Raw genomic sequence first — 27794 nt, 5'->3', positions numbered from 1 at the left:
TAAGGTATTTCTAGTCTTTTCCTGCTATAAACAGCATAGCAATGTACAGTACATTCTGTTGCCTACATGTGAGTATGCCAGATATGAGATTTCTAGGTCAGCTTTATGTACATCATGAATTTTGATTCAGAACTGTCAAATTGCCCTCCAAATAGAATATACTGATGTGTACTCCTAGCAGCACTATATGCCTTTTCCCATAAATAGGCAATCAGAGTGCATTATCCAGTGCTTTGATTTTTGCCATGATGCATGAGAAGAGTGGTGCATTTTAATTCACATTTGCTGAATTTGGTGTCTTTTGATATTTTTTGTTTGTTTGTTTTTTGGAGATAGGGTCTCACTCTGTCACCCAGGCTACAGTACAGTGGCATGATCACAGCTCACTGCAGCTTCGACTACCTAGGCTCAGGTGATCCTCCTGCCTCAGCCTCCTGAGCAGCTGGGACCACAAGTGTGCGCCACCACACCTGGCTAATTTTCGTATTTTTTGTAGAGATGGGGTTTCGCCATGTTGCTCAGGCTGGTCTCTTAACTCCTGAGCTCAAGCAATCTACCTGCCTTAGCCTCCCAAAGTGCTGGGATTACAGGTGGGAGCCATTGCACTGGGCTATTTGTTTGTTTTTTGAGACAGAGTCTTGCTGTGTTGCCCAGGCTGGAGTGCAGTGGTGTGATGATGGCTCACTGCAGCCTCAACCTCCCAGGCTCAAGCAGTCCTCCTACCTCAGCCTCCCAAGTAGCTGGGAATACAGGTGCATACCACCATACCTGGCTAATTTTACAATTTTTGTAGAGCTGAAATCTTACTGTGTGGGCCAGGCAGTTCTCCAGTGCCTGAGTTCAAGCAGTTCTCCCACCTTAGCCTTCCAGTGTGGTGAGATTACAGGTGTAAGCCACTGTGCCTGGTCTTCTTTTCATTTTTTTAAATCACCATTTGTACTTCTTTATTTCAATTATTTATTCTAGTCATTTGTCCCCTTTTCTCTTGGGCGTGGAATTAATTTGATTGCAGGATATTGGCTCTTTATGTTAACACAAGTAAATAAGATCTCTGTCATATATGTTACAGATATTTTTTCTACGTCATTTGATTTGACTTGTCTTATTATTCATTTTGGGGCATGGACACTTACATTTTGTTAATGTGGTCTAATTTCACAATCTTTTGTGGCTTCTAGATTTTTTGTATTGCTTCTATAGGATTCTGTGAGCCAAGATTATAAAAATGGCATTTCAGTTATGTGGAAAAAGTGGTTACTGAATGATGGTGGCACAGTTGAATCTCTGTATGGAAACAAAGACTCGCCTAGTGAATTCTAGATTGGATGAAGACCTAAATATCTATTTGAAAAATTGGGTAAAAATTTAGGAGGATATATGTATAACTTTCTGCAGTGCAAGAAACATTTTTTTTTTTTTTTTTGAGGTGGAGTCTCCCTCTGTGGCCCAGGCTGGAGTGCAGTGGTGCAATCTTGGCTCACTGCAACCTCCACCTCCCGGGTTCAACCAATTCTCCCACCTCAGCCTCCCAGGTAGCTCAGACTACAGGTGTGCGCCACCATGCTTGACTAATTTTTGTATTTTTAGTAGAGATGGGGTTTCACCCTATTGACCAGGCTGGTCTTGAACTCCTGACCTCAACTGAACTGCCTGCCTCAGCCTCCCGAAGTGCTGGGATTACAGGCATGAGCCACCACACCCAGCCCTGGAAAAAACATTTTTAATAAAGAAGGAAAACTCAGAAGTCATAAAGATTGTCAGATTAGACTATATTAAAATGTTAAAAACTGCAGAGTCAGAAGACATATTTGAGGCCAAGAGAAAATACATGCAAGGCAAATAATACGCAGAGGATGTAATATGAACAATGATTTTAAAAAGACCCAAAAATGTGGTAGAAAGGAGTCAAAAAGATGAGGCAGGCTATTTATTTATTTATTTATTTATTCTTGAATTAATGAATGACGGCGTTTTACTCTGTCGCCCAGGCTGGAGTGCAATAGCATGATCTTGGCTCACTGCAACCTCTGTCTCCCGGGTTCAAGCGATTCTCCTGCCTCAGCCTCCTGAGTAGCTGGGATTACAGGTTCTGCCACCACACCCAGCTAATTTTTTGTATTTCTAGTAGAGACAGGGTATTATCATGTTGGCCAGGCTATTCTTGAACTCCTGACCTTAGGCGATCCGCCTGCCTTGGCCTCCCAAAGTGCTGGGATTATAGGCGTGAGCCACTGCGCCTGGCCAAGGCTGGTAATTCATACAGAAAAAATATGATGCCATTCAAAACTATGTTTACTTTCCCAGTTTTCAAGCCAGGAAAAACAGGACTGATTTTCATTCCTCCCTTTCTGCTGCACTCCAACAAATGCGCCCAGTGTCAGCCCTTCTACTAACTGTTTGCCTTTGAGAAATGTTTTGTTTTACATATATACAAAGCCACAGAATTTTGCATGGGTTGTTTTTAATGAAAATATGCTGCTACTATGCTTTTCTGAAATTGGCTTTTTTTTTTCATTTAGACAAAAGTGTCCCAGGTATCCTTATGTGTGAGTCCATTTTTATCATGACAGTTCCAGAGTAGAGATGTAGCAATTTATTTAACCACGCTCTAGTCCCAGCCCACATGCAGATTATTTACCAATCGGGTCATTTTTATCATAAGCAGTATCACCTGGTAATACAGCTGTCCTACCATTTTTGGGTTCCCAGGAACACAGGACATTTAGCGCTTTCTTTTCTTTATTTGTGTGTGTGTGTGTGTGTGTGTGTGTGTGTGTGTGTGTGTGTGTGTGTGACAGGATCTTGCTCTGTTGCCCAGGCTGAAGTACAGTGGCATGATCTCGGTTCACTGCAACCTTTGCCTCCTGGGCTCATGTAGTCCTTCCACTTCAGCCTCCTGAGTAGCTGGGACTATAGGCATGAACTACCATGCCTGGCTAACTTTTTTATTTCTATAGAGATGGAGTTTCACCATGTTGCCCATGCTGTTCTCAAATGCCTGAGCTCAAGCGACCCACCTGCCTTGGCCTCCCAAAGTGCTGAGATTATAGGCATTAGCCAGTGTGCTGGGCCTTTTAGGGCTTTCTTCTGCTTTTTGCTACTACGAATAGGACTGCCTTGGACATCCTTATGTACACATAAATATTTCACTAGGATAGAGTCCTGTAAATGCAGCTGCTGGTTAAAGTAAGAAACAAATACCTTTAATAGGTACAGCCAAATTATGTATCAACCCGCTTCTTTTTTTTTTTTTTTTTTAGACAGAGTTTCGCTCTTCTTGCCCAGGCTGGAGTCCAATGGCGCAATCTTGGCTCACTACAACCTCCGCCTCGTGGATTCAAGCGATTCTCCTGCCTCAGCCTACCAAGTGGCTGGGATTACAGGCATATGCCACCACACCTGCCTAATTTTGTATTTTTAGTAGAAACAGGGTTTCTCCATGTTGGTCAGGCTGTCAACCAGCCTTTATATGAGAGTATATAATTTCGAATACTCTTCATCAGCAGTGACTCTTAGGGATAAAAGACAATATCTTACTGTTTAATGAGCATATGTGTGAATTTTAGTGAGGTTTATAATCTTTGTGTATTTCTAGGCCTCTAACATGTCTGTTGCTATGAGTATTTTATTCATACTGTTGGGCTGTCTTTTCTTACTGATATATTACAGGTGTAGGGTAAAATCTAGAAAGGTCATTGTTTTGTTAAATGGAATTTGCAATGTAAAATTTGATATATATTAACCAACTGTCCCCCCAAAAATGCTGTAAACAGTTTATAACTTCCTTTTTTTTTTTTTTTGAGATAGAGTCTTGCTCTGTCGTCCAGGCTGGAGTGCAGTGGTGTGATCTCGGCTCACTGCAACCTCTGTTTCCCAGATTCAAGCGATTCTCCTGCCTAAGCCTCCCGACTAATTGGGATTACAGGCATGAGCCACCATGCCCAGTGAATTTTTGTATTTTTAGTAGAGACGGGGTTTCACCATGTTGGTCAGGCCGGCCTCGAACTTCTGACCTCATGATCTGCCTGCCTTGGCCTCCCAAAGTGCTGGGATTGCAGGCGTTAGCCACTGCACCTGGCAATAGTTTATAACTTCTTTGGCTTTTTTTCTACATACTTGACTGTACTAAGTATTAACAGCCTTTTTAGTGTTTAAGAATATGAAAGGGATACATGGTAAGTTATATATTTATTTTATATTCATTCAGTTATTTATTAAGTTGTAGTCGTTTTTATAATGATATGTTAAAATTTTAGTGTATAAAGGAAATTAGCCCATTGGTTTCTATATTTCAAATACTTTCCTCACTTTGATATTGATGTTTCATAATATTATAATTTTTGGACTGGTGCTGTGGTTGATGCCTGTAATCCCAGCACTTGGGAGGCTGGGGCAGAAGGATTGCTTGAGCTCAGGAGTTCAAGACCAGCCTGGGCAACATGGTGAAACCTTGTCTCTACAAAAAATACAAAAATTAGCTGCACATGGTGGTACATACCTATAGTTCCAGCTACTAGGGAGGTTGAGGTGGGAGGATCACTTGAGCCCAGGCGGTTGAGGCTGCAGTGATCTGTGAGCATGCCACTGCATTCTAGCCTGGGCAACAGAGTGAGACCCCGTCTCAAAAAAAATTCATTCTGCTATTTAGCAATTTCTAATGTATAGGCAGTCATGTTGATCAATCTGTGACTGTATGTCCTCTGAATTTGGGGATTGCTTAGAAAGGCTCTTAGCCGGCTGGGCACAGTGGCTCATGCCTGTAATTCTAGGACTTTGGGAGGATGAGACAGGTGGATCACTTGAGGCTAGGAGTTCAAGACCAGCCTGGCCAACATGGTAAAACCTCATCTCTACTAAAAATACAAAAAATAGCTGGATGTGGTGGTGGGCACCTGTAGTCCCAGCTCCTCGGGAGACCGAGGCAGGAGAATCGCTTGAATCTGGGAGGCAGAGGTTGCAGTGACCTGAGATCTCCCACGCACTCCAGTCTGGACAACAGAGTGAGACTCTGTCTCAAAAAGAAAGGCTTTTATCCACTACAAAGTTATAAAAACTTTGATATATTTCATAGCTTTCTTGTACACATTTAAATCACTAAGGCTGGGTGTGGTGGCTCACACCAGTAATTCCAGCACTTTGGGAGGCTGACATGGGTTGATCACTTGAGCTCAGGAGTTCAATACTAGCCTGGGCAACATGGTGAAACCCCATTTCTACAAAAAATCCAACATTTAGCTGGGTAAGGTGGCATGTGCCTATAGTCCCAGCTACTTTGTGGGGCTGAGGCAGAAGGATCACTTGAGTCCAGGATAATGGCTTGAGCCCAGGAAGATCACTTGAGCTGGGAGGTTGAGGCTGCAGTGAGCCATAATCATGCCACTTCACTCTGGCCTGTATGACACAGGGAGACCTTGTCTTAAAACAAACAAACAAACAAACAAACAAACAAACAAACAAACAAAAAAAAACTCTCATCCCCGAGTTGTTTCCTCCATAAATACCTCACCAGAAAATATGGTTTGGCTGTGTCTTCTCCCAAAATCTCATCTTGAATTGTAATCCGCACATGTCAAGGGTGGGACCAGGTGAAGGTAATCGGGTCATGGAGGCCGTTTCCCCATGCTGTTCTCATGATAGTGAGTGAGTCTCCTAAGATCTGATGGTTTTATTAGCTTCTGGCATTTCCCCTGCTTGCACATCTCCTTCCTGCTGCCTTGTGAAGAGAGTGTCTTGCTTCCCCTTCCCCTTCTGCCATGATTATACATATACATTTTCTGAGGCCTCCCCAGCTATGCTGAACTGAGTAAATTAAACCTCTTTCCTTTATAAATTAGCCAGTCTCAGGTATGTCTTTATTAGCAGTGTTGAGAATGGACTAATCCATCAGATTTTCCTAATGTCATTTTTTTCTGCATAGATTTAAGATATATATATATATTTAGACAAAGTCTTGCTCTGTCACCCAGGCTGGAGGGCTAGAGTGCAATGGCATGATCTCGGCTCACTGCAACCTCTGCCTCCTGGGTTCAAGCAATTCTCCTGCCTCAGCCTTCCAAGTAGCTGGGATTATAGGCGATTCTCCTGCCTCAACCTACCAAGTAGCTGGGATTACAGGTGTGCACCACGACACCTGGCTAATTTTTGTAGTTTTAGTAGGGACAGGGTTTCACCAAGTTGGCCAGGCTGGTCTCGAACTCCTCACCTCAAGTTATTTGCCCGTCTCAGCCTCCCAAGTGCTAGGATTACAAGTGTGAGCCACCACACTTGGCTGATTTGACTTACTTTTACTGTAACCAGCCAGTGGGTTCTTTCTGCCCACTGCACAGTCAAAAGAAATTTACTGAGACCACGGCATTGCAATAGAGTTTAACTGATACAAGTCTGAGAGATGAAGTTATTATTCAAATCAGTCTCCCCGAAAATTTGGAGGGTAGGGTTTTTCAAGGATAGTTTGGTGGGCCATGGATTCAGCTTCTGGATGGGGCCATAGGACCAGTTGGTGGAGGTTGACTGGCCCTGGTGGAGCCACTGGTCATCAGAAATGCAAACACTTAAAAAAATGCCTCAAAAGGTCAATCTTAGGTTCTATAATAGTGATATTATCTGTGGGAGTAATTAGGGAGTTCCAAATCTTGTGACCTCTGGAATGATGGCTGGAAATCTTTTAGTCTACACATTAGCAGATTTCAGGCTCCTCATATCCTCCTAACCTGGTAGCCTCTCAGCTTTACAAAGGTGGTTGAGTTTTGCCGAAGGCTATTACAAGCTTGTCCAACCCATGGCCCATGAGCTGCATGTGGCCCAGGATGGTTTTGAATGCGGCCTAATACAAATTTGTAAAGTTTCTTAAAGCATTATGAGACTTATTGTGAATTCTTTTTGCGACTTTTTTTTTTTTTTTTTAAGCTCATCAGCTATCTTTAGTGTTAGTGTATTTTATATGTGGCCCAAGACAGTTCTTCCAGTGTGGCCCAGGAAAGCCGAAAGATTGGACACCCATGGTCTATTATTGTTTAAACTATAAAATAAAGGTCTTTCAAAGTTTGCTTGGCCTAGCCCCAGCAATGATTAACAGCAGTTTGGAGGTTAAAGGCAGAATGGGGGGTTGGTTAGATCAGATCTCTTTCACTATCATAATTTTCTCACTGTTAATTTTTGTAAAGGCAGTTTCATTTTTAAGAAGTAACCTCTGACACTCAGAGGATCTGTTGTTATTAACTCTCATCATCATTGTCATATTTAGCTCTGTGTTACTGGAAACGCGATAATGGGATGACGGCTATTTTACTGGGTCTGAGAGATAAGGAAGGAATCCTACATTTTTCCTACTGTCTACTCTCACTTGACACAACACTTCCCACACCAGATGTGATCCCAGGCCGCAGGCTGTTTCCCCACATACTAAGCAGTTCTGCAGTGGACACCAGCTTGGTATCCTCTAAATCAATTCCCTTCTGACACCATCTACCCGAAGTTACTGTCAGCTCTGACAGGTTGGGGCTTAGTCCCACAAGACTGCCCCGACTTGAGATGCCAGTCACAAGTAGAGTGTGGCCTATACATCTGACAGATGGGCCACAAAACCAGGGGTTCTCTTGACTCCATCCTGGTGTTTGATTAATTTGCTAGAGTGCGTCACAGAACTCAGGGAAACTGAATTTCCCCTATTTGTTATAAAGGATATTACAGGGGCTACAGATGAACAGCCAGATAGAAGAGATGCATAAGGGAAGGGATGTGGGAAGGTCCACGGACCTTTCATGCCTTCTCTGGACTCACTACCATCTGGGAATCACAAAGTGTTCAGCTGTCTGGAAGCCGTCCGAACCCACCCAGTCCTGTGGTGGTGGTGGTGGGGTGGTGGTTGTTGTTTTTGAGAGACAGGGTCTTGCTCTATCCCCCAGGCTGGAGTACAGTGGTGCAATCTTGTCTTGCTGCGGCCCCAACCTCCTGGCCTCAAGTGATCCTCCCTCCTCAGCCACCCATAGTGCTGGGATCACAGGGATGAGCCACCACCCCTGGCCACATCGGGGTGTTTATGGAGGCTTCATCACACAGGTATGATTATTATTGGCCCTTGGTGATCAACTCAGCCTTCATCTTCTTTCCCCTCCCAGGAGTTTTGAGGATGGAGATGAAATTCCCAACCCTCTAATACTGCCTTGATTTTCTGGTGACCAGACCCCATCTGAAAGTTACCTAAAGGCAGCCAGCCACCAGTCATCTCATTAGCATATAAAAGACACTTTGATCACTTCAGAGGCTATTTTAAGGGTTGCAGGAGCATTTTGCTAGGAGACAGCACAAAAAGCAAATATATATTTCACAATATCAAACTAGGTGACATCACTCCTGATAAAAATGAATCCAAATTGGTAAACAAACTGCATTTGGACTGGGAGGACTGAATAAACTATGACTGGCTGGTAGGAAGCCATGGATTGGGATTTTCTGAGTACATTGTCACTCAGTGACACGTAACTGGGCACATCTTTTACTGGGACCCTGGAAGCTGTGCTACTGGGGCCGTTACAAGAGATATTGGTCTATAGAACAGGTTCAGGCTTCCAAGCAATGTCACCCTAGCACTCAGCAGTGTGGTTTTGTTCCCAGGCACTGGAGCTATCACAAGGGAGGGGCAGATTGGGCTAATAGCTCCTGGATTGCTCTGAGAAGCCCTCCTGCTGGAGAAACCTGCCTGTCACCACCCTCTGGCACCCTGGCTTTCCTGTCTCCTCTCCTTCTGCACAGCTGGGTAAACTGGTGTCTACTATGGCCGGTTTGGGCCTTATGGGTGCAACAAGTGGCTTGAATTGAAGGCCACCAAAGTGAGAACATGACAGGATGGGATCCGGAGCAGAAACAGGGGGTATTGGTCTTTGCGAGGAATTGGAGCACTTGCAGAAGTGAGTTTTTGTTTGGTGGTGACAAGGCCAAGCGCAGATCCTTCCCCTTTTGCCTTGGTCAGCTGCCCAGGCCACAGACCTCTGGCTTCCTGTTCTTTGTCTCATGATTGATGAATGAAGGTTAGAATGGTTTGTCATGATTGGCTAGCTATGTTTAGAACTGTTTGTTGTAGCTCTGTGTCTCCTGCGAATCCTGGTCTGACAGCCCCAAGCAGAATTGACTTCCTCCTCTGTGGGCCACCCGGACCCTGTCCTACATCTGTCCATGTCCCTGTGAGGCAGGCTTCCTCCCTTCCTTTGTTTCTCGTCTGTGAGTGTCTAAGTGTTGCTTTTCTCCCTCTACCAAACCGAAGCTCCTTGAGTTCAAGATGTATCGTTTTGTATTAATCTTTGCTTCACAGGACTTACCAGCCTGGCCTCTGTTCAGTAAACATGTGTTGAATGAATGAATTTCCAGGGTGAGATATTTCTCATACCCTATATGTTTCTCCTATAAAGTTCAAAATGATTTTAGTCATGTAGATACTCTATGTAATATACGGTGCCGAACTGACTAGTGACTGTCATAAGAACAATTACATGAGAAAGGCTGACGTGGCTGCGGGAGCCAGATTGTGTGGATTCGAATCCCTCATTCCTGGCTGTGTGACCTGAGCTAGTTACTTAGGCTCCGTGCACCTCCCGCTCTTCATCTGTCAAGTTTCTCCTAGGGTGGCGGCGAGGATCGAAATCTTTAGTACGTGTGAGCACTTCAGAGAGCACAGAGTAAGCCCTCCATGTACGTGAGGTGCCATGTCCCAGTGCCCCAGGCTGGTCCCGGGGTGCTAAAGAGGAATGTGCCATTACAGGAATCATTGACCTTCAAGGACGTGTTCGTGGACTTCACCCTCGAGGAGTGGCAGCAACTGGACTCTGCCCAGAAGAACCTCTACAGGGACGTCATGCTTGAGAACTACAGCCACCTGGTGTCCGTGGGTGAGGGACCGCGTCACAGTGTGATGCAGAATGCCCCCAGCACTGTCTTTCTTTCTCAGCCGCTCCACGCTGCGGGGCCTGGGAACAATGAGTGTGGGTTACAAGCCTCCGTGGGTTTGGGTTACAGCCCTCTGTATAGTATTCGTAGTCCCGTTTGGACGCTGGACAGCATATTGGTGCCATTGCTTGCTTTGTGAATGTTCTGTACTGAGGGGCAGATAAGCTGGATGCATGGGGCCGTCACCGAGGCCGTGCCACCTTCAGCCTGCAGGGGTGGGCGTAGGTTCTGGAATTCCTCAGCATTAATAACGAAGTCCTGTGTCATTTCCCCTGAACAGGGTATCTGCTTGCCAAGCCAGATATGATCTTCAGGTTGGGACCAGGAGAAGAGTCCTGGAGGGCAGATGGAGGGACCCCGGTGCGCACCTGTGCAGGTGAGGACAGGCCAGGTGTGTCAGGCCGGGGAAAGGGGACAAGGTTGGTTGGCGAGAGCTTGGCTTCTGGGATGCGCTCGGGAGCCCTTCTAAGAGCCCCGGACTTGTGGACACGCCTAGGCTCTGATGAACGGAGCTGCTGTCGTGTGCACAAGAGTCCTCTGCCTGGCAGCCAGTTACGGTCTCTGTGTTCTTTGCTTGGCGTTCACATAGGTTGTGGCCACTCTTATTCTGAGATCCCATTTCTACCTTCCAGCCTCCTGGCTTGCTGGTGAGAAGTGCCAAGCCCCTTCTCATTCCTCTCCCACCACCTTTATGGAAATTGTTAAGACTTATTCTCCTACCTTCTTGGCCTTTTGTATTTTCACCATAGTAGATGTATTAATAGATGTCAGCATTTCCTCTTTACGGAAAATGCTGTGGGTGTACCGTGGGCCCTTTCAGGCTGAAAAGGTAGAGGCTTTTTTTTTTTTAGCCTCAAGGAAATTATCATACATGGTATTTTGGAGTTGGTATAGGCAGCAAAGCTTTGCTAGTGACCTTCACTCTACCCAGCCTCGTACCCACCATGGTCTTGCCTGCTCTCATTTTGTGGTAAACACTGAAACCTCACACCGTTTTCTATTTTCTCTTCGTATTCCTTCTCAGACTCTTACAAATCTGACTTGATACCACCTGTTTTCAGAGTCCTCCTCTTTTCAGTACCTTCCTCCCACTCTACTCTTATTTTTTGTATTCTCTCTTTATTTACTAAAAAATAAACTTGAGAGAACATCGTTCCCATGGTGGAATACTTCATAAAACACTGCTAAACTGTTTTGCAACGTGGCTCTACCACTTTTTCTTCCACCAGCCATGTATGAGACTGCCACGTGTTTCTGATCCTTGCCAGCACTTGCTATTTTTAGTGTTCATCTTTTTTTCTAGTAGGTGTGTAGGGGGATCTCATTGTGATTTAATCGTGCATTTCTCTAATCATGAATATTATTGAGCCCTTATTTGCCATCTTTATATCTTCTCTAGGAAGTATTTGTTGTAGTCTTTCGCCATTTTTCTTTGCTATTAAATTGTAAGGTTACACACACACACACACACACACACACACACACACACACACATTTTTTAAAAAAATTTTTGAGATGGAGTCCTGCTCTGCTGTCCAGGCTGGAGTGCAGTGGTGCAATCTCGGCTCACTGCAACCTTCACCTCCCGGGTTCAAATGATTCTCCTGCCTCAGCCTCCCCAGTAGCTGGGATTACAAATGCATGCCATCATGACCAGCTAACTTTTGTATTTTTACTAGAGATGGGGTTTCACTGTGTTGGCCAGGCTGGTCTCAAACTGACCTGAAGTGATCCACCTTCTTCAGCCTCCCAGAGTATTGAGATTATAGGCGTGAGCCACCACACCTGGCTGGTTCTTTATATATTCTTGATGCAAGTCTTTTAAGTACATACTCCTAGGTCGTGGCTTCTTTTTTTTCTTAACTGTGCTTTGTAGAATAGATGTTTTTAATTTTGATAAAATTATCAAGTTTATCAAGTTCTTTTATGGTTCATGCTTTTTGTATCCTATCTAACAAATCTCTGACTCAGAGAATGGACATTTTTCTCCTGTGTCTTCTTTTAGAAGATTTATAATTTTAGCTCTTAATTTTAGACCGATGACAAAGAATGAGTTAAGTTTGTAAATCTGACATGAAGTGAGGGTCAGGGTTTCTTTTTTCCATTCCACAATCACATCCTTTATTCTTATTTTCAAGGTAGTATTAAGTGTCCATATTTCTTAAGCCACATTCAAGGAAATCATGTCTTAACTATTTTGGATGTTTCCTCTCCTTCATCTTGTGCATGAAACTCCAGCAGATTTAATACTCACATCCATCATCTAGTCAAACCTCTTACATGTTCTTCAAACCAATCAAATTTGGGCTTCTCAACATTTTCTGTGTCGATAAAAGGTGTGGAATTAGTAGATTGGATGAAGACCTGTATTTTCTTGCCATATTGGACTTTAGACACCATTTGGATTTGGTTTAGAAGATGGAGAAGTACGGATGTTTCTTGGCCTGAGTCTCTTAACAGTAGAGATGTAGAAGAGAGAGTGAGACCATGAAGAGACTGGCTGTTGACTGCAGGGCACCACCTTGGTGGTGGCATTAGCTGGATTTGGGGCAGCCAAAGTACTCTGCGAGGAGTTACTTGAAACTATTACAACAGCTGTTTGATTGGAATAAATCTGTATGGGTAAGAGCAATGCCAGCAGCAGCAGCCCCAGCCTGAGCCTGGCCACCATTGCTCTGCTCTTGTCCCCTCCATCGGTGTGCGGCGTGTCTCTCTGGATGCTGGGTGCTTGGAGAACCGCTGGCTCAGGCGGGCACAGACAAGGTCAAGGGTCAGGGTATTTTTTTTCATATGTATATCCAATTTTTTTCGGCAGCATTTTTGAAAATACTCTTTTTGTTGTTGTTGACTTAAGTTTGCCATTGTTGCTGAAAACTTTTGAATGGCCAGGCACAGTGGCTCACACTTGTAATCCCAGCACTTCGGAGGCTCAGGCGGGAGGATCAGTTGAGCCTAGGAGCTTGAGACTAGCCTAGGCAACATAGTGAACCCCTGTCTCTACAAAATATTTTTAAAATTTGCCAAGCATGATGGCATGCACTTGTAATCCCCGCTACTTGGGAGGTTGAGGCGGGAGGATTGCTTGAGCATGAGAGGACGTGGCTGCAGTGAGCCATAATCACGCCAGTGCCACTCTAGCCTGGGTGACAGAAGAAAACCCTGTCTCAAAAAACAAAACAAAACAAAACAAAACAAAACAAAAAAACACCAAACAGTTGAACAGAGATTCATCTGTCTATACATCAGTAATGTACTGTTTAATCACTGTAGCCTTATGTTAAATGTTCAGATCAGGTAGTGTGAATCTTCCAACTTTGTTCTTCCTTTCCTAATGTTTTACCTATTCTAGGTCCTTGGTATTTTTATATAAATCTTAGAATCAGCTTGTGAATTTGTACACAAAATCCACAGAGATTTTTATATGGAATTACACTGAATCTGTGGATTATTGATACACTGACAATATTGAGTCTTCCAGTTAATGAATAGCATGTATCTCTATTTAGATTTTCTTAAATTTTATCTCAATATTTTGTAGTTTTGAATGCACAAGTCTTTCACATTTTGTTTAATTCATCCCTGCATTTTATGTTCTTTTTTGTTTGTTTGTTTTTGAGATGGAGTTTTGCTCTTGTTGCCCAAAATGGAGTGCAATGGCGCAATCTTGGCTCACTGCAACCTCCACCTCCCAGGTTCAAGCGATTCTCCTGCCTCAGCCTCCCAAGTAGCTGGAATTACAGGCATGCACCACCACGCTTGGCTAATTTTGTATCTTTTAGTAGAGACAGGGTTTCTTCATGTTGGTTGGCTGGTCTTAAACTCCTGACCTCAGGTGATCTGCCCGCCTTGGCCTCCCAAAGTGCTGGGATTACAGGTGTGAGCCACTGCGCCTAGCCAATTTGCAGATACTGAATCAGCCTCTCATTACTTGTGTAAACCCCACTTGATAATGACCTGTCATTCCTTTGATATGCTCTTAGTTTGCTCATATTTTGTTATTTTGCATCTATGTTTATGTGTCATAATTGTAGTTTTCTTCACTTATACTGTTTGTGTCTGGTTTTGACATCAGGGTTGTGATGGCCTTATAAAATGAGTTGGAAAGTGTTTCCTTCTCTTCTGTTTTCTGAAATTTATATAAGACTAGCATTATTTCTTAAATGTTTTGTAGACTTCATCAGTGAAGGCATCTGGGCCTAGAATTTTCTTTGAGGGTAAGTTTTGAACTACAAATTAATTTTTTTTTTTTTTTGAGACAGAGTCTCGCTCTTGTTACCCAGGCTGGAGTGCAATGGCGCGATCTCGGCTCACCGCAACCTCCGCCTCCTGGGTTCAGGCAATTCTCCTGCCTCAGCCTCCTGAGTAGCTGGGATTAGAGGCACGCGCCACCATGCCCAGCTAAGTTTTTGTATTGTTAGTAGAGACGGGGTTTCACCATGTTGACCAGGATGGTCTCGATCTCTTGACCTCGTGATCCACCTGCCTCGGCCTCCCAAAGTGCTGGGATTACAGGCTTGAGCCACCGTGCCTGGCCCCAAATTAATTTTTTTTTGAGATGGAGTTTTGCTCTTGTTGCCCAGGCTGGAGTGCAATGGTGTGATCTTGGCTCACTGCATCCTCCATCTCCTGGGTTCAAGCAATTCTGCCTCAGCCTCCTGAGTAGCTGGGATTACAGTCACCTGCCACCATGCCTGGCTAATTTTTTGTGTTTTTAGTAGAGATGGGATTTCACCATGTTGGCCAGGGTGGTCTTGAACTCTTGACGTCAATGATCTACCCGCCTCGGCCTCCCAAAGTGCTAGGATTACAGGCGTGAGCCACTGCCCGGCTACAAAATCTTTTTTTTTTTTTTTTAAATAATTGCAGGTATATTCAGATAACTCTTTTCTTGAGTAAGCTTTGGTGATTTGTGGCCTTGAAGGAATTTGTCTCATTGGAACTACCAAGTTTTTGATACAAAGTTTTTTTTCGGCCAGGTGTGGTGGCTCACACCTGTAATCCCAGCACTTTTGGAGACCAAGGTGTAGGCAGATCACAAGGTCAGGATTTCAAGACCAGCCTGGCCAACATGGTAAAACCCTGCCTTTACTAAAAATACAAAAATCAACCAAGCATGGTGGTGCGTGCCTGTAGTCCTAGCTACTCAGGAGGCTGAGGCAGGACAATCGCTTGAACCTGGGAGGCGAAGGTTGCAGTGAGCTGAGATCATACCACTGCACTCCAGCTTTGGCAACAGAATGAGACTTTGTCTTAAAAAAAAAAAAAAGTAAATTAAAGTTTTTTTCGTAAGAGTTCCTTATTATGTTTAATATTTGTAGGATCTGTAATGTTGTCCTCCTGATATTGATAACGTATATTTTTTCTTTTCTTGATCAGTCTAAGATGTATCAATTGTATTGATCTTTTCACAGAACCAGCTCTGAATTGTGTTTATTTTTGTGTTTTTCATTTTCTATTTCTTTGAGATAGAAAGAAGTCCTTAGCATACAGAAGAGCATTTAGAACACGTGCATACTTTTCAGAAGAAACATATAGCTAACACCTGTATAATCACCACTCATTTTTTTTCTTATGGTATGTGCCTTCCTCCTACTTATTCGTAACACTATTTTCTTTTCTTTGTTTTTTGTTTTTTTGTTTTTTGAGACAGCTCTGTCACCCAGGCTGGAGTGCAGTGGGGCAATCTCAGCTCACTGCAACCTCTGCCTTCCGGGTTCAAGCAATTCTCCTGCCTCAGCCTCCTGAGTAGCTGGGATTGCAGGCATGTGCCACCATACCCAGCAAATGTTTCTATTTTTGGTAAAGATGGGATTTCGCCATGTCAGCCAGGCTGGTCTTGAACTCCTGACCTCAGGTGATCCGCCCCTCTTGGCCTTCCAAAGTACTGGGATTACAGGTATAAACTACCATGCTTAGCCCATAGTACTTCTTTCTTCCTTTCTTCCTTTCTTTCCTTTCTTTCTTTTCTTTTGTTTCTTTCTCTAATTTATTTCTTTGACAGGGTCTCACTCTGTTGCCCAGGCTAGAGGCGATTCTACTTCCTTAGTGTCCTGAGTAGCTGGTACTACAGGCATGTACCATCACACCCAGCTAATATTTGTATTTTTTTGTAGAGATGGGATTTTGCCATGTTGCCCAGACTGGTCTCAAACTCCTGGGCTCATGTGATCCACCTGCCTCAGTCTCCCAAAGTGTTAAGATTACAGGTGCGAGCCACCATGCCTGGCTGCACTATTTTTAGTAGAGTACATATTAATGCTTTATTACAAGTATACTGTCCATTTGTTAGATTGTCTTTTTCCTTTTTTTTTTTTTTTGAGACAGAGTCTTGCTCTGTCAACCAGACTAGAGTGCAGTAGTGTGATCTCGGCTCACTGCAACTTCTACCTCCTGGGTTCAAGTGATTCTCCTGCCTTAGGCTCCCAAGTAGCTGGGATTACAGGCGTGCACCACTACGTCTGGCGAATTTTTTGTATTTTAGTAGAGATGGGTTTTCACCGTGTTGCCCAGGCTGGTCTCAAACTCTTGAACTCAGGCAATCTGTCCATCTCGGCCTCCTAAAGTGCTAAGATTAGAGACGTGAGCCACCGCGCCCGGCTGAACTGTTGTACCACTCTTTTTTTTTTTTTTTTTTTGAGAAGGAGTTTTACTCTTATTACCCAGGCTGGAGTGCAGCAATGTGATCTTGGCTCATTGTAATCTCTGCCTTCCAAGTTCAAGCGATTCTTCTGCCTCAGCCTCCTGAATAGCTGGGATTACAGGCACCTGCCATCACGCCTGGCTAATTTTTTGTATTTTTAGTAGAGACAGGGGTTCACCATGTTGGCCAGGCTGGTCTCAAACGCCTGACCTCAGGTGATCCATCCACCTCAGCCTCCTAAAGTGCTGGGATTACAGGTGTGAGCCACCGTGGCACCCGGCCAAAACCCAGTTGTTCTGCTATGCCCAGGGGAGCACCTTTTTTTTTTTTTTTTTTTTTTTTTTGACATGGCGTTTTATTCTTGTTGCCCAGGCTGGAGTGTAATGGTGAGATTTTGGCTTACTGCAACCTCCAACTCCTGGGTTCAAGCGATTCTCCTGCCTCAGCCTCCCAAGTAGGTGGGATTCCAGATGCCTACCACCAGGCCCATCTAATTTTTTTGTATTTTTAGTAGAGATGGGGTTTCACCATCTTGGCCAGGCTGGTCTTGAACTCATGACCTCAGGTGTTCCACCCACCTCAGTCTCCCAAAGTGCTGGGATTACAGGCATGAACCATTGTGCCTGGCCCGTTGAACCATTCTTATGAATTGATGTTGTTAAGAGCTAATAGGATTTAGTCCCTTTATCTCTTTTGATCCTTTGGTCTTCCATAGGAATTTTAGGATTTGTTTGTTGAGTTCCAAGGAAAACTCTGGGATTCCAATTGCAATTGCACGTGTTTAGAAATGAGTTGGGAGTGGGTTGGGAATTGGCATCTTTATACTATCAAATTTTCCTTTTGGTAGACTCTTACTCAGTTTTCCTTTTATGGCATTTACTGATGTGTCAAATTTTTTGTCAGGAAGATCTTGTGCATTTTTTGTTGAATTTCTTCCTAGATAACTCTTAGTTATTGTTGCAGTTGTGATTAGGATCTTCTTTCCTATCCCATCTTCTAATTGGTTAATATTAGTGTATGAGAATGCTAGTGATATTCATAAAGTCATTATGTACACAGAAGTCTTTCTGAATGCTTTTATTAATACTAATCATTTTTTGATTCTCTTGGGTTTTCTATGTGAATAATTATCTTTATAAAGGCAATTGTCTTTTCCAATTATACATTTTATTTCTTTTTCTTCTCAATGAATTAGGACCTGTACTACAGTGTTTAAGAGATACTGTGATATTGCGTTCTTTGTTCCTGATTTTAGTGGAAATAATCATGAAGATAAAGATTGTAATAAAATGATAGTCAGTATTTGCATGCTTGCCGTGTGTCACAAATACACTGTTCTGTATGTTTTGCACACATTAAATAGTTGAATCCTCCCAATGACCATGTAAAGTAGGCTGGTTGTTGTCCCTGTTTTATATATGAAAAAACTGAGGCACAGAAATGATGTAACTTTCATAGCTTTCACTATTAAATATGATATTTGCTGTGATATTTTGAAAGATACCTTTCATCAAGAACCCCTTTGATTAGTCCTAGTTTGTTAATAAGACTTTTGTTTTGTTTTGTTTTTGTTTTCGTTTGAGACAGAGTCTCACTCTGTCACCCAGACTGGAGTGCAATGGCGCGATCTTGGCCTACTGCAACCTCCGCCTCCTGGGTTCAAGCAGTTCTCCTGCCTCAGCCTCCTAAGTAGCTGGGATTACAGGCACGTGCCACCACACTCAGCTAATTTTTTGTATTTTTAGTAGAGATGAAGTTTCACCATTGTTGGCCAGGCTGGTCTGAAACTCCTAACCTTGGGTGATCCACCCGCCTCAGCCTCCCAAAGTGCTGGGATTATAGCTGTGAGCCAATGCACACAGCCTAATTTAAAATCATGCATGAGTGTTTTATTTTCTTGAATGCTTATTTTCTGCATATGTTGAGAAGACAGTTTTTCCTCCTTAATGTACTGATGTGGTAGATTACATGAATAGATTTTTGATGTTGAAGTGTTCTTGTGTTCCTATGCTAAACTTTACTTAATTATGAAGCATTAAAAAAATTAATTTAGAATTAACTTTACTAGTATTTAACCTATGAATTTTGCATTAATGTTTAGAAGTAAAATAGATCTTAGATTTTTTTTTTTTGTACTGTCCTCTTATTCTGGTATCCAAGGTTATACTAGCTGCATAAAATAAACTGAGTACTTTTCCTTCTTGTAATTTTTGAAACTGTGACTGAAATTTCATTTCCTGAGAGTTTGATACCAATCACTTACAAAACCATCTGGATATGGCACAACTTGATTATGGAATCAGTTTTTATAATTTAAAAACCAATTATTCATTTATTCAAGCGTCTTGTATTTTCTGTCAATTCTGGTCATTTTTCTAGACCATTATGTTTCATCTGAGATGTCAGATTTACCAACCTAAGGCAGTATTCTCTTGATTTTAAAAAAAGGTTTCAGTTTTATCAAAGTAGGTCATGTCTGAGGTTTAAAGAATAAAATAATGTGGTGAAATCATAAAGAAAGTGAAGGGCATGATAAACATAAAATTCAAGATATTGATTATCTGAAAAGAAAGAAAATTAAATGGGCATAGGAAGAACTTCAAGGATAACTATAATTTGTTTTTAATGGGTGGTAGATATACAGGTATTATTTTTAGTGTTGCTATTCTTTATAATTTACGTATATTTTACAAAACTTATTTACAGTGTTTCACTATGGAAGGTTAAGATTGAACTCATCATGCTGCTCCTGTCACCCACCCAAAGGCATGCGTGTGTACATAGACTTCTTGTTTCCCCATAGTCCCAATGTGATTAGACCATAAATCTGTTTTCTATCAGTACTATTGTTTACAATATGACTATACAGTTAGCTCTCTGTATCTGCAGGGGATTGGTTCCAGAACCTCCATGGATACTAGAATCCATTGATACTCAAGTCCCTGATATAAAATGGAATGGTACAATCGGCCCTCCATGTGTGGGTTTTGATCCTTGGTTGGTTGAATCCACAGATGTAAAACCCATGGATACAGAGGGCTGACTGTATATATAAATACTATCCACAGCCAAGACACATAGTAACCTATGATTAATTTACCTTCCCTGCATAACTGTATTCCTTATGGTTAATAATTTTTTTTGAGACAGAATCTTGCTGTGTCACCCAGGCTAGAGTACAGTGGTACAGTCTTGGCTCACTGCAGCCTACAGCCACAAACTCCTGGGCTCAAGCAATTCTCCTGCTTCAGGCTCCTGAGTAGCTGGGACTACAACTGTGTACCACTACACCCAGCTAATTTTTTTGTTCATTTTTTGTAGAGATAGGGTCTCACTATGTTGTCCAGGCTGGTCTCAAACTCCTGGACTCAAGTCATCCTCTCGCCTTGCCCTCCCAAAGTACTGGGATTACAGGAGTGAACCACTGCTCCTGGCTTGTTTTGTTTCTTTCTCCATGTACTTATCACCAGTTGTCTAGAGTGACTCTGAGTGCTTCTGGAGATATCAAGGGTTTCCTTAGTGTCATATCCCTGAGTTTTTCTGAAGCCTCTGACCTGCTGTCATCTGAATGAATTACCCTCATTCCTTCTTGTGCAGCTACCATCCTGACATTGCTCTTCAGTGTCATTCTGGGGATTCCCTTCACCTTCTACATTGTTGGGTTCCATATATTCTATATGCCATGCCACCTTCCTCATTTGGTTGGAACACATTCTTTAAGTACTTTCCTAAGAAAGGATGTAAGCGCATGGGAGATGAAGTTTTGAGATTTTGGGATGTCTACAGGTGTTTGACTCCTGATGGAGAGTTTGGCTTGGAGTAGAGTTCTAGGATGGAAATGTCTTTCCCTTAGACTTTGAAGGCATTGCTCCATTATCATCTCATTTTCAAGGTAAAGCCATTCTGATTATTGATACTTGATATCATTTTTTTTTCTCTGTTTCAGCTTATAAGATTTTATCCCCTTTATGGTGCTCTGACATATCCCCATATGAGATCATTGTCACCAGTATTTCTGGGTGCGTGATAGGAAATAAATCTTCACAGGGATAGTTTACCCACCTCCATGCAAAGCCAAGATGCTATAGGGCCAGAGAGCTGCATTGCATATCCAAGTGGCATGCTAGGCCTTTTTTGTTAAGCCCCTTTCACTTTGCCTGTGGGCAAGTCCAGTTTGACTCATTAAAAATAGGCACATCATACCAGAAAATTATCAGCCTCTACTGTTCGGGCATCCAGACTCCCAGAATCAAAACAGGTGTTCAGTGCCCTAGGCAGGCAAAGCCATCATATCAACATAGAAAATATTCCACAAGCCAAGTTCCCAGTCTTTACCTAGGAGGGAGCTGTGTGAGCAGGCACTTCTAAAGATCAGTTCTGCTGTGTTAACACTTTCCTACATGTTACCTTTACTGGTGCTCTTTATTTCTTTGTGTGGATTTGAGTTACCAGAGTGTCCTTTATTTTCTTGGAGCTGAGCTTCAAGTTAGATCAAATAGCAGCAGCAGTCTGGGGATAGGGCTTTTGGTAGAGCTCCAAAACAGGTCATCCCCTTGGGTAGCTGTTAGGCTGCCAGTTTTCTTGGAGCTGGGGAGCCAGTGGAAGAGCGTGAAGAGTAGTAGTAGTGCCAAGTGAACCATCACCTGGCTGTTCTTAGTGAGGTTTACTAATTTTTCTTGTTTTTTTTTTCTTGTTTTTTTTTTGTTTGTTTGTTTGTTTCATTGGTTTTTTTGTTTGTTTGTTTGTTTGTTTGTTTGTTTTTTGAGATGGAGTTTTGCTTTTGTCACCCAGGCTGGAGTGCAATGGGGCAATCTCGGCTCACTGCAACTTCTGTGTCCCAGGTTCAAGCAGTTCTCCTGCCTCAGCCTCCCAAGTAGCTGGGATTACAGGTGCCCGCCATCATGCTCTGCTGATTTTTGTATTTTTAGTAGAGATAGGGTTTCACCATGTTGGCCAGGCTGATCCTGAACACCTGACCTCATGTGATCAACCTGCCTCAGCCTCCTAAAGTGCTGGGATTACAGACGTGAGCCACCGTGTCCAGCCTAGTTTTTCTTGAATAAATTATTTTTAATTGCTTGTCTGCCTTTGATTAATTTCTAAAGTCCTGAAATGATTGATTTTGATAATTTTTTATTTTGCCAGTATTTTCATTACTTTTTTGGGGGAGAGGATTTACCAAGGTCTTTCCTCTCACTCGGTCATTTCAGAAGTCCAGCCTAAAAGCCTTCTTTTAAAACTGCAAAAAAGCACAGAAAATCGTAATTATTACAAACACCCTTGTACTTCCTTCCCAGAATTAGCAAATGCTAACATTTTGTCATTTTTTTAAATAAAAGAAACAGAGGTTGACAAATAAAGTTGAAGTCCCATTTTTCCCCTCCTGAGTCCTATTCCTCTTATCTCCTCCTCAGGTAAACAGTATAATGAATTTTGTGAGTATCCTTTTAATCTCTGTTTTTATACTTTTGCTACATATATTTGTGCCTGTAATCAATATAGAATTCTTCTTGTAAAATTACCAAATTAGTACACGCAAATTATAGGGATCTTGGCCAGGCATGGTGGCTCACGCCTGTAATCCTAGCACTTTGGGAGGCCAAGTTGGGTGGATCACCTGAGGTTAGGTGTTTGAGACAAGCTGGCCAATGTGGTGAAACCCTGTCTCTACTAAAGATACAAAAATTAGCAGGGCATGGTGGTTAATGCCTGTAATCCCAGCTACTCAGGAGGCTGAGGCAGGAGAATTGTTTGAACATGGGAGATGGAGGTTGCAGTGAGACAAGAGTGCACCACTGCACTCCAACCTGGGCTAAAGCACAAGACTCCATCTCAAAAAAAAAAAAAAAAAAAAAAAGGGCTGGGCACAGTGGCTCACACCTGTAATCCCAGCACTTTAGGAGGCTGAGGCAGATGGACCATGAGGTCAGGAGTTCAAGACCAGCCTGGCCAGGATGGTGAAATCCCATCTCTACTAAAAATACGAAAATTAGGTGCGGTGGTGGGTGCCTATAATCCCAGCTACTTCGGAGGCTGAGCTAGGAGAATCACTTGAACCTGGGAGGCGGAGGTTGCAGTGAGCTGAGATCATGCCACTGCACTCTAGCCTAGGGAACAGAGCAAGACTCCACCTCAAAAAAAAAAAATTAAAATTAAAATAATAGAGATCTTTCTGCAACTTGCTTTCTGTGTTCAGTATTACCTTTTGAGCTTTGTCTATGCTGATACGTTAGATTTAGGTCATTTATTTTAACTGTTGCAGTAGCATTCCAACATATGAGTGTCATCGTTCATTTACCATACTTCTATTGGTGGATATTTGGTAATTTCTAATATTTTGTTGCCATTCTTGTACATGTTAAAATTTGCCCTGATTTCTCTGTGGTATAAGTGGAATAGGTAGTAAGGGGTGTGTGTGTGTGTGTGTGTGTGTGTGTGTGTGTGTGTATGCATGCACATGTGTTTATTGTTTTTGAGACAAGGTCTTACTTTGTTACCTAGGCTAGAGTGCAGTGTTGTGTACATGGCTCACTGCAACCCTAACCTCCTAGGCTCAAGCAGTCCTCCTGCCTCAGTCCCTGAAGTAGCTGGGACTGTAGGTGTGTGCCACCACGCCTGGCTAATTTTTTGTATTATTTTGTGGAGATGGGGTTTTGCCATGTTGCCCAGGCTGTATATTTTCAATATTACTAGATGTATTACCTCTTATCTGTCACAAGTGGAATCAATTTGCCATGTATAAGAGTTTCACAGCCATGTAAGTGAAAATTGCTTTATAATATTCTCGTGTTTTATCCTTCTTTGCTTTTGGCATCAAGGTCATATAGGCTTTCTCTTGCCGATTTTATTTTGGTTACTAAGTGCCAGGTATAGCTTTTCCCATAATTTTATTTTCAAATTTCTCTCTCATTTTGCCCTAATTGTCTTTTCAAAACATGGAGCTGATTTTTCTAAAATGCAATTTAATATGGCTGGCATTTAACTAATATGGTTAATATATATTTTTTGTGAAATTGCTATATTTGTATTTCTTCTTTTAGTGTATTTCCTACATAGCCTGCTTTTTCACTATCTCTTTTTACCTGCCTTTGCTGGATTTTCTTTACCCCCAGTCTTTTTCCCCTTTAGTCATTATCCTTCTGAATAACTGAAGTATCAAGCATTTTTCTTAGCCAGGTTTTGTGTATGGCAAAATCTTTGTCTTTTCTTGTCCAAAAATGTCTTTATTTTGTCATCTTTCTTTATGATAATTTATCTAGGTATAGAGTTCTAAGATGAAAGCTTGTCTCAGGACATTGAAGATACTGTTCTTTAATCGTCTAGCTTTTTTGAAGAAGTCTGGTATTGATATAATTATTTCTTTATGGGGATATTTTTATTTATTCATTGTAGTTTACAATATTTTCTTTCTGACTTGAAAGTCTTGTGGTTGCACTGAACTTTGTCTAAGTGCAGACTTGCTTTTATATAGGGGATATTTTTATTCATGGTACCTTACAATATTTTCTTTCTGACTTGAAAGTCTTGTGGTTATTCTGAACCTTGTCTAAGTGCAGACTTGCTTTTATTTACCATACTCAAGGACTTTGGACATTCAGTGGTAGGATACATGCCTTTCTTCCATTTGAGAAAAGAATCGGTTTTTGTCTCTTTAAATATTGCTTAGATAAAGGTCCCCAAGACCGCTCCCATACTCATATATTCTCTAGAGAAACTCATGGGACTCAGCATATAGTTGTAATCATGGGTAAGATTTATTACAGTGATGTAATGATAAACAATTGGATTATAATGGAAAAGGGCACAGACAGAATCTGGAGGCATCCATGTGCAGACTTCCTTATGCTGTCTGCCTATCATGAACACAGAGCACACTCTAACTCCAGTATCAAAGATGCACCAACATATGTGATGTTTATGCCAAGGGAAGCCTATTAGATGACTCAGTGATTTCCCAAGATCTGTCATCTAATTTATTAAATCTGTCTTATCTGTGGCTAGTCTACTGTTCAGCCTATTTAGAATTTTGTTGTTTTTTTTTTAATAATGCCTACTTTAAAAATACTCATCTGTCTTTTTTCAAAATTTCCTGCTATTTCCTTCGTAGTCTAGTTCTTATCTTTGTACATTTGAAATATACTTATTTTAAAACCCACATTGTTCTATTATCTACAGTTCTAAGAATGGGAGTATATTTAAATGTATCTGTCAATTCTCTCTAATAATGGATCAGTTCCTTGTAAGGTTTTAAATTTTCTACTGTGAACTCTTCAGTGAGAGTTGGTTTTCTGTAGAAGTTCTGTGATGTCCTCAACTATAAAAACATGAGAGAGAGAGAAAGAGAGAGAGAGAGAGAGAGAGAGAGAGAGAGAGAGAGAGAGAGAGAGAGTGGGGGGGTCTTTTGGAAAGGTTGCCACTGCTATGAACCTACCAGAGAGAAGACCAACTTTTATGTTAATTTTTCAGTTTATAGGCTCTGTACTAATAATCATTTGGACTGAGTTACAGAATTAGGCTTTTGATGTCTTGTATATAACATCCTCCTTGCCAGTTTCTTTGGCTAGTAGGGAATCTTTCTAGTTCCTGTTGAACAAGCATGGAAGCCCTTGTAATTCTAGCTTTAAGCCAAAATTACACTCTGACTTTCCTGGATACCTAAACATTTGTGCCCTATGGTCCCCTCCAAATCCTCAAGCTGTTCTGTTCACCCTGTCACTTTAAATTTCCACTTCATTTTGACACCCAATACATTTCTTTTCTTGATTTTGAGCTTGGGACATGGGGAGGGTCCTCCATCCATATCCAGCAGGAGTCCACTGCTTTGGCATTTAGGGATTAAAGTTATTTCATAAATTATAGTGGGAAGACAAGTTTGATGATTCATCACATTTTCTTTTAGAAGTCTGGCAAGTTGACAAGCAGATAGATGACTACAAGGAAAGCCAAGACAAACTTCCATGGCAAGCTGCATTCACAGGCAAAGAAACACTGAAGGATGAAAGTGGTCAAGTATGTAAAATATGTAGAAAAAGCATTTATCTCAGCACAGACTTTGCTTCTGTAAAACAAAGACTCCCTAAATATTACTCATGGGGAGGGTGTTCAAAACATAATTTAATCTTTCTTAGTCAAAATAGTAGCTATGTAAGAAAGAAAGATGATGGATGTAAGGCATATTGGAAAGTACGCCTCCATTCTAACCTTCATAAAGCTCAACCTGCGGAGAAATTTTTTGACCCTAATCAACGAGGGAAAGCCCTCCACCAAAAGCAAGTGCTTCAGAAAAGTCAGAGAAGTCAAACTGGGGAGACACTCTACAGATGTACTCAATGTGGAAAAGGTTTTATCCAGAAAGCAAACTTAGTTGTACATCAAAGAACTCACACCGGAGAGAAACCTTATGAATGCTGTGAATGTGCAAAAGCCTTCAGCCAGAAGTCAACCCTCATAGCACACCAGAGAACTCACACAGGGGAGAAGCCCTATGAATGTAATGAATGTGGGAAAACCTTTATTCAGAAGTCAACTCTGATTAAACATCAACGAACTCATACGGGAGAGAAACCATTTGTATGTGCCAAATGTCCAAAAGCCTTTAAAAGTTCATATCATCTTATTAGACATGAAAAAACACACATTAGACAAGCATTTTATAAAGGTATTAAATGTACTACATCCGGCCTTATATATCAAAGGATTCACCCAAGTGAGAAACCTGAGTGCAGTGAACATGGGAAAACCTCTGATGAGAAGCCTAGTCCCACTAAACATCAGATAACTCATACAAAAGAGAAAATTTACGAGTGTAGTAAATGTGGGAAAAGCTTCAGAGGTAAGTCACACCTCTCTGTTCATCAGAGAATTCATACAGGAGAGAAACCCTATGAATGTAGTATATGTGGGAAGACTTTCAGAGGGAAGTCACACCTCTCTGTCCATCATAGAACTCATACAGGAGAGAAACCTTATGAATGCAGAAGATGTGGGAAAGCCTTTGGGGAGAAGTCAACCCTTACTGTACATCAGAGAATCCATACAGGAGAGAAACCCTACAAATGCAACGAATGTGGGAAAGCCTTCAGTGAGAAGTCACCACTGACTAAACATCAGAGAACTCATACAGGGGAGAGACCGTATGAATGCAGTGACTGTGAAAAAGCCTTCAGTAGGAAGTCAACTCTCATAAAACATCAGAGAATTCATACGGGAGAAAAACCTTACAAATGTAGTGAATGTGGGAAGGCCTTCAGTGTGAAATCAACTCTCATTGTGCATCACAGAACTCATACAGGAGAGAAACCTTATGACTGCAGAGACTGTGGGAAAGCATTCAGTGGGAAGTCAACTCTCATTAAACATCAGAGAAGTCACACAGGTGATAAAAACCTATGAATATACTTGAGAGTGGGACAATTATACTAGTAATTATACCTCATTACATGTCAAATAATTCGTCATGGGGAGTAATCTTATAAGTATCAAGAATGTTGGAAACCCTTCATATGTTAATATTCATTTAACTTAGTAAAAGGTACAGAAGTATAATTCCAGAGGTGTCAATAAATGTGATCAATTTTTTTCACCCAGAATTCTTCACCCAGGAGTGAAAATCTGTATCTCAAATAATTCAAAAGGGCCAAAACTGAGTGTAGTGATGTGGGAAAGCCTTCAGAAAGAATGTAAATGGCACTGTTTATCAGAGTATTTATACTGAGAAAAACTAAGAATTTAGTGAGCCATGGTGTGGTAGGTAGCTCACACCTGTAATTCCAGCACTTTTGGGAGGCCAAGGTGGGCAGATCACTTGAGCTCACAAGTTTGAGACCAGCCTGGGCAACATGGTAAAACTCTCTACAAAAAATACAAAAGTTATCTGGGTGTGGTGGTGTATGCCTGTAGTCCCAGCTACTTGGGAGGTTGAGGTAGGATGGCTTGAGGCCAGGAGGTGGAGGTTGCAGTGAGCTGAGATCACGCCACTGTACTCCAGCCTGGGTGTTACAGCCAGACCTTGTCAAATAAATAGACAAACACAAACTCTTGTTATAAATGAGAGGAATCATGCTCTATATTCTTTTTTTAATAGAGACAGAGTTTTGCTATGTTGCCCAGGCTGGTCTTGAACTCCTAGCTTCAATTGATCCTCCCACCTTTGCCTCCCACAGCACTCAGATTATAGATATGAGCCACCACACTTAGCATATTCTTTACCAAACAT

At 42.0% G+C, this 27794-nt stretch overlaps 1 protein-coding gene across 7 annotated transcripts in view; it reads left to right on the top strand.

The window, feature by feature from the left end:
* Positions 1 to 27161, top strand: part of ZNF674 (zinc finger protein 674) — a 32598-nt gene extending 5437 nt beyond the window's left edge. For 4 of the 7 annotated variants that reach the window (XM_074391781.1, XM_074391783.1, XM_074391784.1 and 1 more), the window contains 4 exons: positions 3261 to 8058; positions 9755 to 9881; positions 10220 to 10315; positions 25479 to 27161. In XM_074391781.1, the coding sequence (XP_074247882.1) occupies positions 7699 to 8058; positions 9755 to 9881; positions 10220 to 10315; positions 25479 to 26971 (2076 nt within the window). In that variant the 5' untranslated portion in view covers positions 3261 to 7698 and the 3' untranslated portion in view covers positions 26972 to 27161. The remainder of the gene's footprint in view (positions 1 to 3260; positions 8059 to 9754; positions 9882 to 10219; positions 10316 to 25478) is intronic. The other 3 variants (XM_003939505.4, XM_074391786.1, XM_074391782.1) reach the window with 2 other exon arrangements.
* Positions 27162 to 27794: the final 633 nt, after the last annotated feature.

The sequence above is a fragment of the Saimiri boliviensis genome, chromosome X (assembly GCF_048565385.1).
Source record: "Saimiri boliviensis isolate mSaiBol1 chromosome X, mSaiBol1.pri, whole genome shotgun sequence".
NCBI classification, from domain to species: Eukaryota; Metazoa; Chordata; class Mammalia; order Primates; family Cebidae; genus Saimiri; species Saimiri boliviensis.
This window is presented reverse-complemented; position numbering and strand designations above follow the sequence as displayed.